The sequence below is a fragment of the Peromyscus leucopus genome, chromosome X, assembly GCF_004664715.2.
Source record: "Peromyscus leucopus breed LL Stock chromosome X, UCI_PerLeu_2.1, whole genome shotgun sequence".
In the NCBI taxonomy this organism is placed as follows: domain Eukaryota; kingdom Metazoa; phylum Chordata; class Mammalia; order Rodentia; family Cricetidae; genus Peromyscus; species Peromyscus leucopus.
This window is the reverse complement of record NC_051083.1, coordinates 65,619,249-65,637,474: the sequence shown is the minus strand read 5'-3', so window position 1 is coordinate 65,637,474 and position 18,226 is coordinate 65,619,249. Positions and strand designations below refer to the sequence as shown.

The following is an 18,226-nucleotide window of genomic DNA, read 5'->3' as shown; positions in this document are numbered from 1 at the left end:
AAGTATGTACCACCACACACACAATATTTATTAATCATTACCTAATAATTCTTAAGAATTGTTTAAGAGTCTGGGATATGACTCGGCAGGTAAAATGATTGCTGTACAAGAATGAGAACCTGAGTTAGGATCCCCAGCACCCACATAAAAGTTGGGTGTGATGGCCTGCACCTATGATCCTAGTACTAGGGAGGTGAAGCAGGAAGAACATGGGGACTTGTTTCCAGTCTAGCTGAACTGCTGAACCCTAGGTTCAGTCAGAGACTCTGCCTCAAAATATAATGTAAAGAAAAACAGAAGACACCCCATGTCAACCTCTGACCTCCTCCACACACATGTGCACACATGTACATTCTTACATGCGCGCGCGCGCACACACACACACACACACACACACACACACACACTTACACACACACATCAATACACACAATCTTACTTGGGTAACCATACTAAGAAACACTGGATGTTAGAATATGAGCAAGTCATCATACTCACAGTTTGAGGAAAAGGGAAGAAAGTACTACAGAAACAGATGAAGCAGCCATTGCTGCAGATCCCATCCATGGTTGCAAGACCAAACCAATGGGCAGAAAAACTCCTGCAAACAAGTGGGGATCAGAGTAGGTAGTACTAAATGAATTACCAACACATTTCTCACACATGCACAAGTTATTTTCTTATTTCTTCAGCATTTTACCCTCTTGGTTGTGGAGATTTGTGTTGCTGCTGTCAAATTTTCCTTAGTAGAGTGCTGTCATGAATGTTCTTGTCCGTATTTACTCATGTTTAAGAATTTCCCTAGGGTGCATCCCAGGGGAGAAACAGCTGCATCCTGATAGCTGTAGGTGGATATTCTTTCGTTCTCTAGAGTACCGGAGCTCATACTCTACTAATTCACACACACGTGCTTTTTCTTTTCTCTTTTCTGAATATTTTCTTTTTTTGAGATAGGTTCTCACTATGAAGCCCTAGGGGGCCTCAAACTCACAGAGAACTGTGTAAGTGCTGTCTCCCAAAGGTTGGAATTAAATCAGGCATGCAGCATCATACCTGGCCCAACGTTTTTGTTTTCAGTTAAAAATTTAGATCTATTTGTCTGTCAGTCTATCTACCCATCTATCAATTTATGCTTTTTGAAACAATGTCTTGCCATGGTAGCTCTGACAACTAGAACAAGCTATGTAGCCCAAGCTAGCCTTGAACTTGTTGCTATCCTTGAACTTGTTGCTATCCTCCTGCCTTTGCCTCCCAAATGCTGGGATTACAGATGTGAGCTACCATATCGAAACACATTTGGTTTCAATAGATTTATTTGTTTGTTTATTTATTGTTTTCTTGAGACAGGGTTTCTCTGTGTAGCCTTAGATGTGCTGGAACTCACTCTGTTGACCAGGCTGGTCTCAAACTTACAGAGATCCGCCTGCCTCTATCTCCTGAGTGCTGGGATTAAAGGCGTGCGCCACCACTGCTCATCCTTCTATTTTTAGTTTTGTATCAAAGCCTCCCCACACCCCCAGACAGGGTTTCTATGTGTAACTTTGCGCCTTTCCTGGAACTCACTCTGTAGCCCAGGCTGGCCTTGAACTCACAGAGATCCACCTGCCTCTGCCTTCCAAATGCTGGGATTAAAGACATGAGTCACACTGCCCTGCTTATTTTTAATTTTAAGTGTGTGTGTGTGTGTGTGTGTGTAGGCACAGATTTTCTGTACCATTTTTTCAATGTTTACCCATTTGTGAAAAATTTCAAATTATAACATTGCAGGGAAATTTTTTTTTTTTTTATTTCGAGACAGGGTTTCTCTGTGTAGCTTTGGAACCTGTCCTGGATCTCACTCTATAGCCCAGGCTGGCCTCAAACTCACAGAGATCTGCCTGGCTCTGCCTCCTGAGTGCTGGGATTAAAGGCGTGCACCACCAACACCCAGCTGGATTTTTTTTTTAAATACCAAAATTTTTATAAATTCTTAAGCTGTAATGAACTTTGTTGAACATTACCAGTTCTAATATCACCTCTCACCAAATTAAAAGAGTATATGTGAAAACTAAGGTCAAAACTAAATCTAATTCTTCTAATATGATAGGTGTCTAATGACTTTAACCACAAAAGTGAAAACTGTTTAAAAGTCACATACCAGCAGCAATGGGAATTCCAACCAGATTATAAATTAGAGCAAAGACAAAATTGATTCGAATCCTCTTGACTGTCTTCCTTGACAAGTCAATACTTGCCACAACATCCAGAAGGTCATTCTGAGAAGAGAGAGATGGGTGATATTAGTGAGACTAACTTCACTAGGAACTTCTCTACTTGTCACTGTGTACAATGGGGGTTACATATGCCTTGGGATACAAGGTGAAGTCAGTACAAACTTCAGATACTGCTAAGCCTTGAGTCAAGTTTGGAAGAGATTGTGTGCTAGTATAAGGACTGAATGTTTACATAACATGCAGGATCACTACACAGTGTGCCTTACAGCACTACCACTAACCATGTCAGCAATGTCCCACTCCTCAGATTGCAGACACAGGACCCACTCTAGTGTATAAGGACTGAATGTTTACATAACATGCAGGATCACTACACAGTGTGCCCTACAGCACTACCACCAACCATGTCAGCAATGTCCCACTCCTCAGATTGCAGACACAGGACCCACTCTAGTGTATAAGGACTGCCCGCTCCAGGACTTACCCTTATCAAAACCACATCAGCTGCTTCAATGGCTACATCTGTGCCTGTGCCAATGGCAATTCCAACATTTGCCATAGCCAGAGCTGGAGAATCGTTGATTCCATCTCCTACCATTGCTACCCGTTTTCCCTCCTCTTGAAGCTGTTTCACCTTAGCAACTTTATGGGAAGGCAGAACTTCAGCAAACACCTTAGTAATGCCAACCTATGTGAAGAAAATCAACTCATTTCAGGAAGTAATACTGAGCACTATACATAAAGCTGAGCTTAGAGTAATGAGCCATCATTTTTAACCTGCCAGATGTTTACATTTAAAAGACTGAAAATATCCATTGATAATGTGGAGAAGTGAGCATTCTTTTTAATACTTATTTATTTTTAATGTTTTGCCGGCATGTTTGTAAGCATACACATGTGACTGGTGTTCACAGAGGTCAGAAGAGGGTACTGGATGCCCTGAATTTGGAGTTAAAGATGGTTGTGAGAAAAAAAAAATGGTTATGAACCACCAATAGGTATTGGGAACCAAACCTAGGTCCTCTGCAAGAACAGCTAGTTCTCTAAATGGCTGAGCCATACCTACAGCCAATAAGCATTCTTATGTACAGAATGACACTGTCTTTAGGGGCAGAGCATTCATCGAAGTGTGCACATCATCTGCTCTGGAAAATCAACTTTTAACTATATCTGGACAGACTCTTTCATGTCCAAAGATGTCAAGGATATTCATTACTGTCTGTTTACAAAAACAGAAAATTCAAAACCACCTAAATGTCCACCACTAGGGGAATGGTAACATAAATTATAATTCATCCATACTATAGAATTTCATGCGGCAATCTAGAAGGAATGAAATAATTTTATAGGCTAAGACATGAACAAAGAACTAGGAAATATTGTTATATATAAAAACCATTGAATACACTATAAAATGATCCAATTAGTGCTGAAAAAGCAGAACTACATAGTTGTATACAGGTATACATGCATACATAAAAGCAAGGGAGGAGAACTTGACAGAGAATGTGGAAATGGTACCAATTCTTTTTTTTCTTTACTGAGATATTTATTCATTTTACATACCAACCACAGATCCCCCTCCCATCTCTGCTCCTGCTCTGCCATTCCCCCTCCCCCAGAACAAATTCTTTACAATCTTCATATTCTTACAGAAGAATGTACTCTCATATTCCTTCTGTTATTTACTAGAAGAGGACCATCAAGATGGCTCAGTGGGTAAAGGTATTTATCATCAAGTCTGATAAAACCTGAATTTAGTCCCCAGAATCCATACAGTGAAGAAAAGAACAAGCTCCCACAAGTTTGCCCTCTGACCTACACATTCTGTGGCACATGCATGGACACACACCCCCTATATACATACACACTAGAAGAGGAGAGAAGGCATTCTAATTGAAAAATTCTGGAGGTGAAACAAATGTACGGTTAAGAAAAATGGTAGGTCAAAGAAAAGAGTTCCGCTGGTGGCATCCAGAATGGATCAGAGAAGAAAGTGCATGCAGCTGCTGTCATTTTCACAACAGGTGATGTTGAAGGACTGGCAGCATGGCTGAAAACTCGGTGTACCATTTCAAAGGAAGCATCAACAGAAACCAGTGTGCAGTGTCACTCCAACATCCCACAAGCTAAGCGAATACCTTTTCAATTACGTCTGTAACAGACAAGCTCCTTCTACCATACCATGCTGATGGTTTTGAAGCAGTTAGGGATAGCTACTTGAAGATAATGCAAACAATAGGTCAGGTGACTTTCTCAGCAATTAAACAGAAGAAAGAAAACGTGTATTTAGAATGAGATGTTAGCACATGTGCCCATCTCAATAACTAAGTAAACCAATTCCTTACCTGAGAAGCAATAGAACGAGCTGTTTTACTGTTGTCTCCAGTCATCAGAACTACTTCTAAGCCCATAGATTTCAGAATGTGGACAGCCAGCTCTGCCTCAGGTTTCACAGTATCAGCAATGGCTATCAAGCCACACAGCTCATCTGATACAGGAGCAGCAGAAAAAGAGATTATGGTGAAAGAAGAATAACACAGCAGAATAAAAGTTCAGAAAGAAATGGATTTTGTTAAGCCATTGAGGGCTTAGTTTAACTCAAGACATTCTGATTCTCCTATCTCAGGCTCCCAAGTACATGTGCTACAACAGCTGGTAAGGAAATCCTTTGTTAACAATAGTCATATTTTGCTAATTTTCAACTTTGAATTCAAGCCTCTTTGGAATAAAACTCATAGTTGAAGTCCTACAGACACATAAAGTAATGACTGAAATCACAATTGTGTCATAGAGTATTTCAGAGAAACTTTACCATCAATTGTCACCAATACAGCAGTCCGACCTTTTCTTTCATGTTCAATCATGGAATCGTCTACATCTTTACTTATGACAAGACCATTTCTAATCATCCATTCCCGGTTACCAATGAGGACTTTGTACTGATGAGTATCAACAGCATCTAGAAGTACAGAAAAACCATTTAGTGAGCTTATTTAACCTTTAAATCCATCTTAGGCAAGTTCTTCCTGCCTAACCTTGCAGTCACTACAGTGCATTTTTGGTAGAATATAACCTATAACAGTGATTTTTCAAGTTTTCTAGGGATACATTCTGCTCTTCCATATACCTCTGAATCCATGTTGCTACCATCACTCAAAGGTCTTTAAGTTTTCTTTCCAAATAGCAAATTCCATCATACTGTTCAAGGGCTAAGGATATAACTCAGTGGCTGAGTACTTGCCTAGCATGAGTGAAGGAAGGCCTAAATTCAATCTCCAGCAAGATGGGGATTCAGAGGTTCCCTTCTTACTGAGGTTTTCCCTGTGACCCTCTAACACAATTCAAACACTTAACTGGGCATCAGTAGTTAATGTGGCTAAATGTAAATATGCAAATATGTTGATGTCTCACTTTAAACTGGTAACCACTAATTTTAAGTGAGCCTTTTAGTTCTGTTGGGATAGATGTTTGACTGCATGTCCCTAGTTCACTTATTATTTCTTCAAGATGACTATTTGAAATCTTCTCTCCTTTCAAATCCCTTTTCAGATGCTCCCCCAATCATAAGAGGACTTCTCATGGCCATACCTCCCCAGCTCCTGTACCTCCTAGGTGCACATAGCTTGTTTTCCCTCTGTTAAAGGCAGAGCCTGTACCTGCTGAAGGCAATCTCTTTCTCTACCTGTATGCTAGGTCACCCTCCTTTGCCTATTCCAGAGCTTCTCTCCTTCATGAATAATCAGTTTTCTATACTCTCTGCTGCATATTGTCCTGTCTTTAGAAACGGAAAAAGCCTCTCTCGAGCTCACTGCTCTAGCTGTCACACTTCTCTGCTTCTGTACACAAGACAAGTATTTTCCCTCCTAGCTGGCTCTAATTCACCACTTCCCATTTTTTTGTGAACCCACTCAAATAAAGCTTTAGTCTCTACTATTCCGATAAACTATTCCCACAATGCACCAGTGACCTTGACTTCAGTAAACCCAGTGAGGTTTGAACAGCTGTTCCAGCAATGATGGAAATGCTCTATACCTGCTGTTTGATTCGATGGCCACTAGCCAACACATGTGGCTATTAAGGGCCAAAATGATCAAAGACCTGGACTTTACATGAAAGTAAATTTTAATTAACTCAAAATTAAATAATCACATGTAACTAGTGACTATAGTACTCAATGCCACAGATCTACAAAGCAAATGACTCCAAACTCTGTTTCTCTAATTCAGTCTTTTCCCTGGGATCTTCAGGCCCCTGTAGAAAACTGCCTACCTAATATTCCATTGATATGATATTTACACTTAGATAGCTAACAGACATCCAAATGTAACTTTTATAAAGCTGGACTCCTGCTCCTGTCTCCAGTATCGTTCCTCTTGTCTTCTTGATACTATCTAAATGGGCAGATGACTAACTTTGGCATGACTTTGACTCTTGTGTTTTAATTTTTAAAAATTAATTAGTTTTTATGTGTTATGTGTTTTGTCTGCACATGTGTGTGTGCATCATGTGCATGCAGTGCCCATATAGGTCAGAAGAAGGCATGAGATCCCCAGGGACTCGAGTTAACAGCCGGTTATGAGCTGCCATGTGGGTGCTCGGAATTGAACCCGTGTCCAATGGAAGAGCGGCCAATGTTCTTAACTGGTGAGCCATCTTTCCAGTCCATTGACTCTTGTTTTACTTACATTCTAGATATCTAATTTGGTAATTAAATCTTTCAGCTTGCCTTTCAAGACACATCTGGAATTTGCTCATGTTTTACAAACTCCGTTACCACACGGGTCTGAGCCATTGATATGTTTTGCCTTGGTTATGGAAACAGCCCACTAACTCATCTGCCAGCTTCTTTTCTTGCTCCTAACTCCCATCTCCTCCCTCAGTTGTACTGGAGATCAAACCCAGGGCCTCACACACACTAAGCTCAAGGGGAGAAGAGAACTGTTGGAGAGATAGATGTACTACTGAGTTACACCTCCACCCTCATTGATGATCATTTAAAGTGCTGTCAACAGTCCATAACACACAGTAGATACTCAACGAAAAAGCTATTGAATGACTTCCTACATGTCAGTTACTTGATATTACATCCATAGACAAATAAAAAGAAGTCACAGAGAAGTAGAAATGGCCAGGAAATAATTATTTTGTAGTGTGTCTAATATAATAGAAATGAAGTACAGCTATAATTTAAGAAGAGCGAGTATTTCTATCAGTGTATGTCAGCAAAGGTGTCACTGAAAAAGAGATGGAGTCAGGTCTAGAAAGATAAGCACAAGTCAACAGGGTAGATATATTTGTGGGAGAGGCCACTGCATGGAGAAAACAGTAAATGAAATGATATAACAAGTAGGAAATGGCAGGCCATAAAGGGGTCCGAGAAAACAGTAAATGAAATGATATAACAAGTAGGAAATGGCAGGCCATAAAGGGGTCCCATGGCACACCCCCCAAAATACCACAGGCTACTACCAAGATTAATTGTTGCTCTCTACTGGTAAGGCCCTGTTGCTGAAGACAACACTTACTTATGTCATAGAAGATGGAATAATTGAGCTGGTGCCTAACTAGAAGCTTCGCTCCTACTGACTAGTTCAGGGTACTAGAAGGTACGTGCTAACTATGCGTGCCACTGGAGAAGAAAGGTAGGCCATCACTATCACCACTCAACAACAAACCTTGCAATCTGCAGCAGTGACCTGCCTGTAAGACACACCAGTGCAACAGTGGTACAAGTGTTACGGGAGGGACTTGACCACTTTTTGGTCAGATTTAAGGCTTACCCCATGAGACGGAACCAATACCTGGTACTACTAAAGTGGCCAAGACCCTGAGACTAGACAGATCATGGATGAGGGAAAGGCTAAGGTTATTACTTCGCTAAAGAATCAGGAATAAAATGACTCCTAATGACATACTGTAATACCCATAGATCAATCAGCACCTTACTCGATCCACATCAGAGAAGCTTCTTGCAGAAGATGGAAATCAATACAGAGACCCACAACTGGACAATATGCAGAGAGTGAGAGACTTTGGACTACTCAGTCCTAAATGGAATGTCTTTATCGACACCCTCCCCTCAAGGCTCAGGGATCTCTGCAGAAGCAGAAATATTTAAGAGTCAAAGGTGATGGATGACTCCAAGGAAACAGTGCCTTCCAGACATAACAGGACCTTTGCACATATGAACTCAGACTGTGGCAGGATACACAAGACCTGCACAGGTTCAAGCTAGATGGGTCCTGCTCCTAACTAAGAAGCTATCTGCAATTGCTACCCATTGTCAAAGGAGAAGTCAGTTTTCTCCAAAAAGTGTCATCAGTATATATATGAACCACACTCTAGGGCAGGCCCTGTTCCCAACACAAAATTAACTCAATGGTATTTATATGGACTTTTTGTTTCATTTTGCTTTGGGCATTTTTTGTCTTATTGCTTTGATGTTTCTTTTTTGTGTTTTTGTTTTTTGAAAGAGAGAAAGAATATAGTTGAGTGGGTAGGGAGGTGGGGAGGGTCTAGGAGGAGTTATGGGAGGGGAAATATGATACAAATATATGAAAAATTTCAAGACAAAAGTAATGAAAGAATAAATGGTAGGTCAGGAGGAGGAACTATAGGTAGGTAACTAATAGCACTAGAACATAGAGCACATGTGGAGCATCAGGGAGAGACAAATAAGTAATGAGGAAGGCAAGAGACCAACCAGAGCAGAGCAGACACCAAAGTCCTGAATGAGTGAGAACAATGAAGACAAGGACTCTGCGTGGCTCACAGTGTGCACACCTTGCAACACTCAGGAAGCAGAGTTAACTGGATCTCTGTGAGATTGAGACTAGCCTGGTGGACATAGTGAACTGTTTCAGAGCAGCCAAGGGCACATAGTGAGAACTTATCTCAAAACAAACAAATAAAAAACAAAGATCCTTGATTAAGATCCATGGAAGGGCTCTAGGATATAAGGGAACCTTTTAAACCAGACATAATAATAGCTTATCATGGGGGTGATCCACAACTTCTAGTACATTCATTCAAAAAAACATAAGTCAAAAACAGGCAGCCAAGCATGGTGGTATACACCTTCAATCCCAGCATTCTGGAGGTGGAGACAGGCAGAACTTTGTGAGTTCAAGGCCAGCCTGGTCTACAAATGATTCAGAAACAGGTGTTACACAAGAAACCTGCTCAAAAAAAAAATACAAAAAAAACAAACAAAAAATCAGACAATAAACCACTAAAATAAAGTCATAGGTAGTATGATCAGATTTGCATTTCAGCAAAATCACTTGGCACAAATTGCTGGGAGGTTTGGGAACACTTAGGTAAGTAGATCATGGTTGATTGACCAACATGATACCCAAGAAATACATCTCCACCAGAGATACAGAATTTGGAGAGGTAATGAAAACCTGTAGTTGATGAATAAGTGATAGGAAGCCAGGAGGCACATAGCTTTAATCCCAGCGTTCAAAACAAAAGAAATAAGAGATAGGTATGAATGACATTGTATAGAGGAGAGAATGGAAAATGAGAAGAAAGTTAAAGACCAAGTAAATCATTGAGGATATCTAATACTTGAATCAAAGAAAAATTAGAAGGAATGCCCAAGGAGGGGAAAGAAGAATCCAGAGATAATTGACATGCATTCAGAGGATAAAGGAGTTTTTGGAGGAATGCACAACCAATATCCTCAGCTACTTTGTGAGGACATGCAGAATGCAGAGTGGGCAGCAAGCACTGGAGTGGGCTTGGGGTCCCCAGTCCTAAGAGACTGCTTTATAGTGTGAACGGAGCAGGAGTGGGTTTGTAATGAACTGATACATGCCTCTGGAGTAAGTGAGTGAATTCAACAAGTCTAGACTACTCTGTCTTGAAGTTTCAGGGAAATAGAGTGGGTTTTGATGGAAGAAGTGTTTATATGTTTTAGAGACACTACTCCAGGAAGAGACATGGATTGTAAAGAAGCAAGGGGCCATAACAGAGGGAAGCCCCTGAGGAATTCAGAGAAGGTAGGATCTAGAGAATAGACAAAGATACACTTGTTAGCAAGATGAGGAATATCTCCTCTAATGAAAAAGTAATGACCATCTGGGCAAAAAGACAAACAAAAATAAAGAACACTGCCTGAGAACTCTAATTTTCTACGGGATAAATAAGGTAATCTGCAGAGAAGAGAAAGAGGAGGACCACAAGATTTTGTGAAAGATGTACAATTTCAACCAGCTATGGAAAGAAATAAGAGAAAGATTCATAGAAGATCAGCTCAGACTTATCTTCATCACCCTAGAGTCATTAGTTGTAGTAGTATGAATGTAATTAGTCCCCATAATCTCATAGGAAGTAGCACTATTAAGAGGTGTGGCTTTGTTGGAGTGGGTATGGCCTTGTTGGAGGAAGTATGTCACTGTGGGGGGTGGGCTTTGAGGTCTCATATGTTCAAGATACTGCCCAGGGTCTCAGTTGACTTCCTGTTGCCTGTAAGATGTAGGACTTTCAGCTACTCTTCCAGCACCATGTCTGCCTGCATCCTGCTATGCTCCCTGCCATGATGATAACAGACTGAACCTCTGAAACTGTAAGTGAGCGAGCTCCTTAAATAAATGTTTGCATTATAAGAGTTGCCATGGTCATGGTGTTTCTTCAACAGCAATAAAAACCCTAACTAAGTCATGCAGTGGTGGCGCACGCCTTTAATCCCAGCACTCAGGAGGCAGAGCCAGGGGGATATCTGTGAGTTCGAGGCCAGCCTGGTCTACAGAGAGAGAGATCCAGGCCAGGCACCAAAACTACACAGAGAAACCGTGTCTTGAAAAAACCAAAAAAAAAAAAAAAAAAAAAAAAAAGACCCTAACTAAGACAAGTCAGTAAGCATAGTTAGCAAATGTTTCTGAGTAACAGTGATGTCCTAAGAAGGCCTGTGGTAAAATGGGATTGGATGAAATGCAATCATGCTGTCCATTTTTTTTTCTTATACAACAGCTTGAGGTTATATACAATTAGCCATCTGAAACCCAGGATAGCTAAAGAATCCTGATTTCAAGCAGTACTACAAAGCAATAGTAATAAAAACTGCATGGTATTAGAAAAAAAGAGACATATTGATCAATGGAATCAAATTGAAGACCCAGACATAAATCCATACTCCTATGGACACCTGATTTTTTTTTAAATAAATAAGCCAGAAATATACATTGGAAAAAGAAAGCATCTTCACCAAATGGTGCTGGTCAAAATGGATGTTGGCATGTAGAAGAATGCAAATAGATCCATATCTATCACCCAGAACAAAACTCAAGTCCAAGTGGATCAAAGACCTCAACATAAAACCAGACACACTGAACCTGGTAGAAGAGAAAGTGGGGAATAGCTTTGAACACATTGGCACAGGAAACAACTTCCTGAACAGAAGACTAATAGCACAGGCATCGACATCAACAATTAATAAATGGGACCTCATGAAACTGAAAAACTTCTGTAAGGCTAAGGACACCATCACAAGTGGCAGCCTACATAACAAGAAAAGATTTTCATCAATCAACTCCACATCTGTCAGAGAACTAATACCCAAAATATATAAAAAAAAAAACTCAAGAAAATGGGTATCAAAAAATAATAATCCAATTAAAATGGGGAACAGATCTAAACAGAGAATTTCAATAGATGAATCTCAAATGGCTAAGAACCACTTAAATGTTCAACATCCTTATCCATCAGGCAGGGAAATGCAAATCAAAACTACTTTGAGATTCCATCTTATACCTGTGAGAATGGCTAAGATCAATAACACAAGTGACAACTCTGGCTGGCAAGGATGTGGAGCAAGGGGAACACTCCTCCATTGCTGGTAGGAGTGCAAACGTGTATAGCCACTATGGAAATCAATATGGGGGTTCCTCAGAGAATTGAGATTCAATCTACCTCAAGACCCAGCTATATCTGATTCTTGGGCATATACCCAAAGGACTCTCTATTCTGCGACAAGGACACTTGCTCAATTATGTTCATTATGGCTATCTTTATTCATAATAGCCAGAAACTGGAAACAACCTGTATGTCCCTCAACAAAAGAATGGATAAACAAAATGTGCAATATTTACACAATGGAGCATTATTACTTAGCTGTTAAAAAATGGCATGAAATTTGCAGGCAAATGGGTGGAACTAGAAAAAAAATCATCCTGAGTGAGGTAACTGAGACCCAGAAAGACAAATATTGTATGTATTCACTTATAAGTGGATATTAGCTGTTAAATAAATGATAGCCAAGCTATAATTCATAGTCCCAGAGAGGTTAGGTATAGAGGAGGGGTTTAGGCAGAATGCATGGATCTCCTTGGGAAGGGGAAATAGAATAGATTTTGCAGGTGGACTGGGAGCAGGTGGGGAAGGGAGCCAGAGGGATCAGGTGCTGGTTGGAGATGGGATGGAAGGAGAGAGTGTGGGGAAAGATGGTTAGAATTTGGGAGCACCTGGAATGTGGTGTGGAAACCTAGCGCAGTGGAAACTTCCTAAAATCTATGAGGGTGATCCTACTGAGGACTCTTGGCAATGGGGGATATAGAGTCTAAATTGGCCATCTCTTGTAGCCAGGCAAGGCTTCCAGTGGTGGGACTGGGTTCCATTTGGTTGAGTTGTTGGCTAAACGGGTGCCATGGAGATCCTTAAACAACACAGGCTGATGCTAGGACAGAGAGTTGCTCTCTGAAAACTGACAGCGGGGCCCCATTGCCAAGGACAGCATCCACACAGCTCATTGAACATGGACAAGTTGAGCTGGTGCCTGCATGGAGCCCTCAGCCCTACATCCTAGTCTCTTTGGTACAGGAAGGTACTCTGCAGGCTACTGAAAGAGAAATGTGGACACCAACCCAGCCACAAAAACTTTGACCTACAATCTATCCTGCTTGCATGTCTTATTTAACCTGAAGCCTACTCTTGGAGAGAGAACCCATGCCCAACACTGCTTGATGGCCAGGAACAGGAAATTGGATAGCCCAGAGACCTAGGGTAGAACCAAACATGACTAGTCTAAAAGAATCAATAAAATAATTCCTAAAGATATTCTGCTATACTCATTTGTCAGTGCCTTGTTCAGTCATCATCAGAGAGGCTTCCTCCAGCAACAGATGGGAGCAGATGCAGAGAGCTGTAGCCAGACATTATGTAGGGCAAGAGTCTAAATTGGAGGGCTTCATTGGGTGCCTACCCTCAGAGCTTAGGGAATCCCACAAGGTGGGAACAGAAAGACTGTAGCAGTCAGAGGGGATGGAGGATACCAGGGGAATACCACCCACTAAATCAACTAAGCAGGGTTCATATGGGCTCAGAGACTGAAGCAGCAAGCACAGGGCTTGCATGGGTCGGTACCAAGTTGTCTGTCTGTTATGGCTGTTAGCTTGGTGTTTTTGTGAGACTCCTACTGTAGGAGCAGATATGTCTGACTCTTTTGCCTGCTCTTGGGACCTTCCTCCCATTGGGTTGCCTTGTCCAGCTTTGGTGTGGGGTTTTTGCCTTGTCTTATTGTATTTTGTTTTGTTGTGTTTGGTTGCTGCTCCTGGAGGCCTCCTCTTTTCTGATGGGAATTGGAGAGGGTGTTGATCCAGGGTAGAGGGGAGGTAGGGACAGATGGAAAGAGTGGAGGGGGGAGTACTGCGGTCAGGATGTATTGTATGAAAGAAGAATCTATTTTCATTAAAAAAGGAAGAATAAGAAAATTTCCAACCAAACAAAAGATATCAACAAAAATCTAAAAACTACTACAAAGAAATCAGCTTACTTGAGAGATGAGCATCAATAATCATAGAAGATGAAGTTGACGACTGTTCATTAATTGCATCAATTTGAACCAGGGATGCATTTTTAATGTTATTTTCTTCTACTTTCAAGTTACTCTTATGTAGCAAACCTTCAATATTGGTGACTTTACAGCTAATACCACAGCCCGGTACAACCTGGAAATCTGTGCAGGTACCCAAGGTTTCAGTGTCCAGCTCCTAACAAACAGAAACACAACACAATAAATAAGCAAATAAACAGATAAACAAATAAATAAATGAATGAATAAATAAATAAATGGTGTAATAATTTTTAATTAAAAGAACAATGTTGTTAAGTATATGAGAAGACAGGAACTCAAAACTTTGGGTGCAGGTACAAACTGATACAATCGTTTGTATGGATGTTAGTAATAGTCATGAAAAATGAAATTTTAAGCATCCTTTGACCTAGCAATTGTATTGATAGATTTTTTTTGCGGGGGGGGGGGCGCGTTTAGTTTGACACAGGATTTTTTTGTATAGCTCTTGCTGTCCTGGAACTAGATCTGTAGACCAGACTGGCCTGGAACTCACAAAGATCTACCTGTCTCTGCCTCCCAAGTGCTGGGATTAAAGGCATGTGCCACCACTGCCTGACTAATACATATGACTTCTATTTTAATGTTTTATGTCATATAGGGGTTACTGTGTGGTAAGATCAGTGTTCATTGCATTTGTTTGTTTGTTTTTGTTTTCCGAGACAAGGTTTCTCTGTGCAGCTTTGAAGCCTTTCCTGGAACTTGCTCTGTAGCTCCAGCTGGCCTCGAACTCACAGAGATCCACCTGCCTCTGCTTCCCAGTGCTGGGATTATTAAAGGCGTGCACCACCGCCGCTAGCCTCAAACTTACTATGTAATGAAGATGACCTTGAACTTCTGACCTCCTGTCTCTACCTCCTAAATTCTCAGATTAAAGTCATGGGCCAACATGCTCACTTTATTAGTGCTGGGTATCAAACCCTGGGCCTCAAGCATCTAAGCAAGCACTATACCAACTAAGCTACATTCCCAGGCCCAACATACTCAATTAAATAAGAAAATACAATTCTCTTTATCCTCATACTCATTATATAAAAAACTACAGTCAAAAGCCAGTCCAGATTTGGTCTGCATCATTCCTATATGAGATGGCAATATGAATATAAAATATCAAATTGTACCTGCTTGCAGTATTTGGTTACAGCTGCTCCTAAAGGGTGTTCGCTGTTACTCTCCGCAGTTCCCACAATGGCCAGGATCTTATTGCGTGGTATCCTGTTACTTTCCACTAGAACCTTTACTTGATTCACTACTGGGGTTCCATGGGTAATTGTTCCAGTCTTATCAAATACTACTACCTTTACCTGGAGAAAAGATTAAAAACACAATGTACCCCCACGACATTATCTTCCCAGAAATAAGAGACAGATTTATTCGTTAAAGACTGCTATTTCATTTTTTAATAAACTGGTCTTTGGCTTCCAACTTCATCAACTGATCATCTTTGTGTGAACAAAAGACATATTAAGAAATATTCTTGTAGCAACCAATTTCCCTACCCAAGAGTTAAGTTTTAATCCTGTTAAATGTATGTGAATTTATGTTAAACAACTAGACTGTTAGTTATGGGTTGGCTGTTAATAGGTAATTAGGAGATGCCACTGGTGCATCTAGGGAAAACACAAAGGCTTTCCATACTAATGAATTATAGATCTACTGGAGAAATCTGGGTAGATAGCAGATGACTAAGAGAAAATGTAAATGTTAGGCTGAAGGGAACCCAGCCGGACTGCTTGCCTTGACTAGGTTTTGGTTAATAACGGGCTGGTAAGAGGAAGCTCAGGAAAGCAGTTTGAAAAAGTTAGGCCACATAGGAAAAGGAAAGAATTTGGACAGACCATGCTTACTTCACCATAAACTAGAATGAGAACCTTGCGGACTTAGCAGCACAATGAACCAATATAAAAAACATAAGAATAAGTTGGCCAGTGCTGGCTCATGCCTTTAATCCCAGCACTCAGGAGGCAGAGCCAGGCGGATCTCTATAAATTCGAGGTCAGCCTAGGCTAGAGAGTGAGGTCCAGGAAAGGCTCCAAAGCTACACAGAGAAACCCTGTATCAAAAAACAAAACAAAAATAAGAATAACATTCAAAGCATGTTGTAGAGTATTATTTTAAGGTGTGTTACATTTGTTTATGCTCTGGAACATTTGTTTAATGATGCAAAGATGTGTTGTATTTGTTTATGTTGCATCAGTTTAACTCTGTGAAGCTGTGTTGCAGTGCCTGTCTAAAAATATCTGCTTGGTCGGATAAAGAGCTGAATGGACAATAGCAAGGGAGGAGAAAGGATAGGTGGGACTGGCAGGCAAAGAGAATAAATAGAAGGAGAAATCTAGGAGAAAAAAAGAAAGAGCAAGAGAACAAGGGGAGGTGGACTATAGGGGGCAGCTACTCAGTCACACAGCCAACCAAGGAATAAGAAGGAAAGAAAAGATATAGAGACTGAGAAAGGTAAAAGCCCAGAGGCAAAAGGGAGATGGGATAAGTTAAAGTTAAGTAAAGCTTACAAGAAACAAGCCAAGCTAAGGCTGGGCATTTATAATTAAGAATAAGCCTCCATGTGTGATTTATTTGGGAGCTGGGTGGTGGGGCTCCAAAGAGCCAAAAGAATAAAAAAACAACCAACTACATTTTGGCATACCAATGTGGAACTCTTGAATTTCCATAGGGCCTGAGAAAACTGGGGAAAACACACACACACACACACACCGAGAAAACTGGGGAAAAACACACACACACACACACACACACACACACACACACACACACACACACAGCTCCTTTAAGAGGAGCTGCTGTTCAGCTGGCAGCACTAAAAGAGGAGCTGCTGTTCAGCTGGCAGCACTAAATTGAAACGGCAAGCTAAGTAAAAACTGCTTGTGGCAGCACAGGTACCAGCTTCCTACAACTAGGAAGGTTGAATGCAGTTGCTGGTCATGCACCTCCAACAGGACCTTGAACTTTAGGCTTGGCGAGCCAGCCAATAGAACAGTGTAGAGGAGCCAGCTGTAGCTTAACAGTTTCAAGTTTGCTCACATGGTCAAAAAAGGCTAAAAGATAAACAGTAAAAGAGGTCCAGATGGAAAAACCTCTAAAAGTTTGTTTTGCAATGTGTGTAGGCTTAAGAAAGAAATAAAAAGAGTATGGATAAGTCATAGAAGAAAAGAAATAGTTTTAAAATAATAAAGTCTTTAAAGAGAAGTAAAGTAATATTAAAAAGAGTAAGCCATGTAATGATGGAAAATACACAGGGAGTCTGGATCCTGAATATTAATGTGCTAATTTTGAATTTTTTTGAATGCAGATGAGTGAAATACAGCTGCTAGCAGACATGGGTGTGTGAACTGGACTGAAAAACGGAACCAACCTAGAAACTTTAGGGCTATTTTAACTTTAAAAAAAGAAGTAAAAATATATATTTGTCAAATGGAAGTAAAAAATGCTTTGGAGTTTTGTTCCCATAGGAGATGAGAGCTATGGATTTCTTCAGGAACGATATTGATCAGGTGTGATCAAGGGAGACCTCCTAAAACATGACAGGTGATATCTATCAGCAAAGGTTACTGCTGGTCTTTCCAGGACTTGATCATTATCTCAAATTTTCTCTGGGACCCTAAAAATACTTCATCCACAGACAGCAGGAAGCAGTTTGGAGAACACAACGTCCACATTCCCAACAGGGGTGTGGGAGGTTTTTGGTTATTTGGTGGGTTATGGATGTTTGTTATACTTAGGGGAATATAGGAATATAGGATAAAAAGACAACTATTAATCTCAGATATTTTGCATTGGCATGGATTCTGTATATTGATACAAATTTAAAGTTATTTTTGTTATACTGAATGTATGTTTTAACTCTTGTTTGGGGGTATTGTGCTTATGCAGTTCATTTAAAAATGCAATATATAATTGAGAAATGAGGTTGTTGCTTAATCTATAATAATCAAATTGGTAGTTATATTAGGTATGTTTTCAAGGTTAAACAGGTATACTTTACTTATTTATTTATTTATTTGGGTTTTTTGAGACAAGGTTTCTCTGTGTAGTTTTGGTGCCTGTCCTGGATCTCACTCTGTAGACCAGGCTGGCCTCGAACTCACAGAGATCTGCCTGGCTCTGCCTCCCAAGTGCTGGGATTAAAGGCGTGCAGCACCAC

General features: G+C 40.5%; 1 protein-coding gene across 1 annotated transcript in view; it reads right to left on the bottom strand.

Moving 5' to 3' along the window:
- The window catches only part of Atp7a (ATPase copper transporting alpha), a 117,167-nt gene that overhangs the window by 3,670 nt on the left and 95,271 nt on the right, over positions 1-18,226 (bottom strand). Inside the window, 7 exon segments of the mRNA XM_028886391.2 lie at positions 499-601; positions 2,138-2,255; positions 2,698-2,901; positions 4,562-4,704; positions 5,029-5,175; positions 13,990-14,206; positions 15,189-15,371. Of these exon segments, the coding sequence (XP_028742224.1) occupies positions 499-601; positions 2,138-2,255; positions 2,698-2,901; positions 4,562-4,704; positions 5,029-5,175; positions 13,990-14,206; positions 15,189-15,371 (1,115 nt within the window).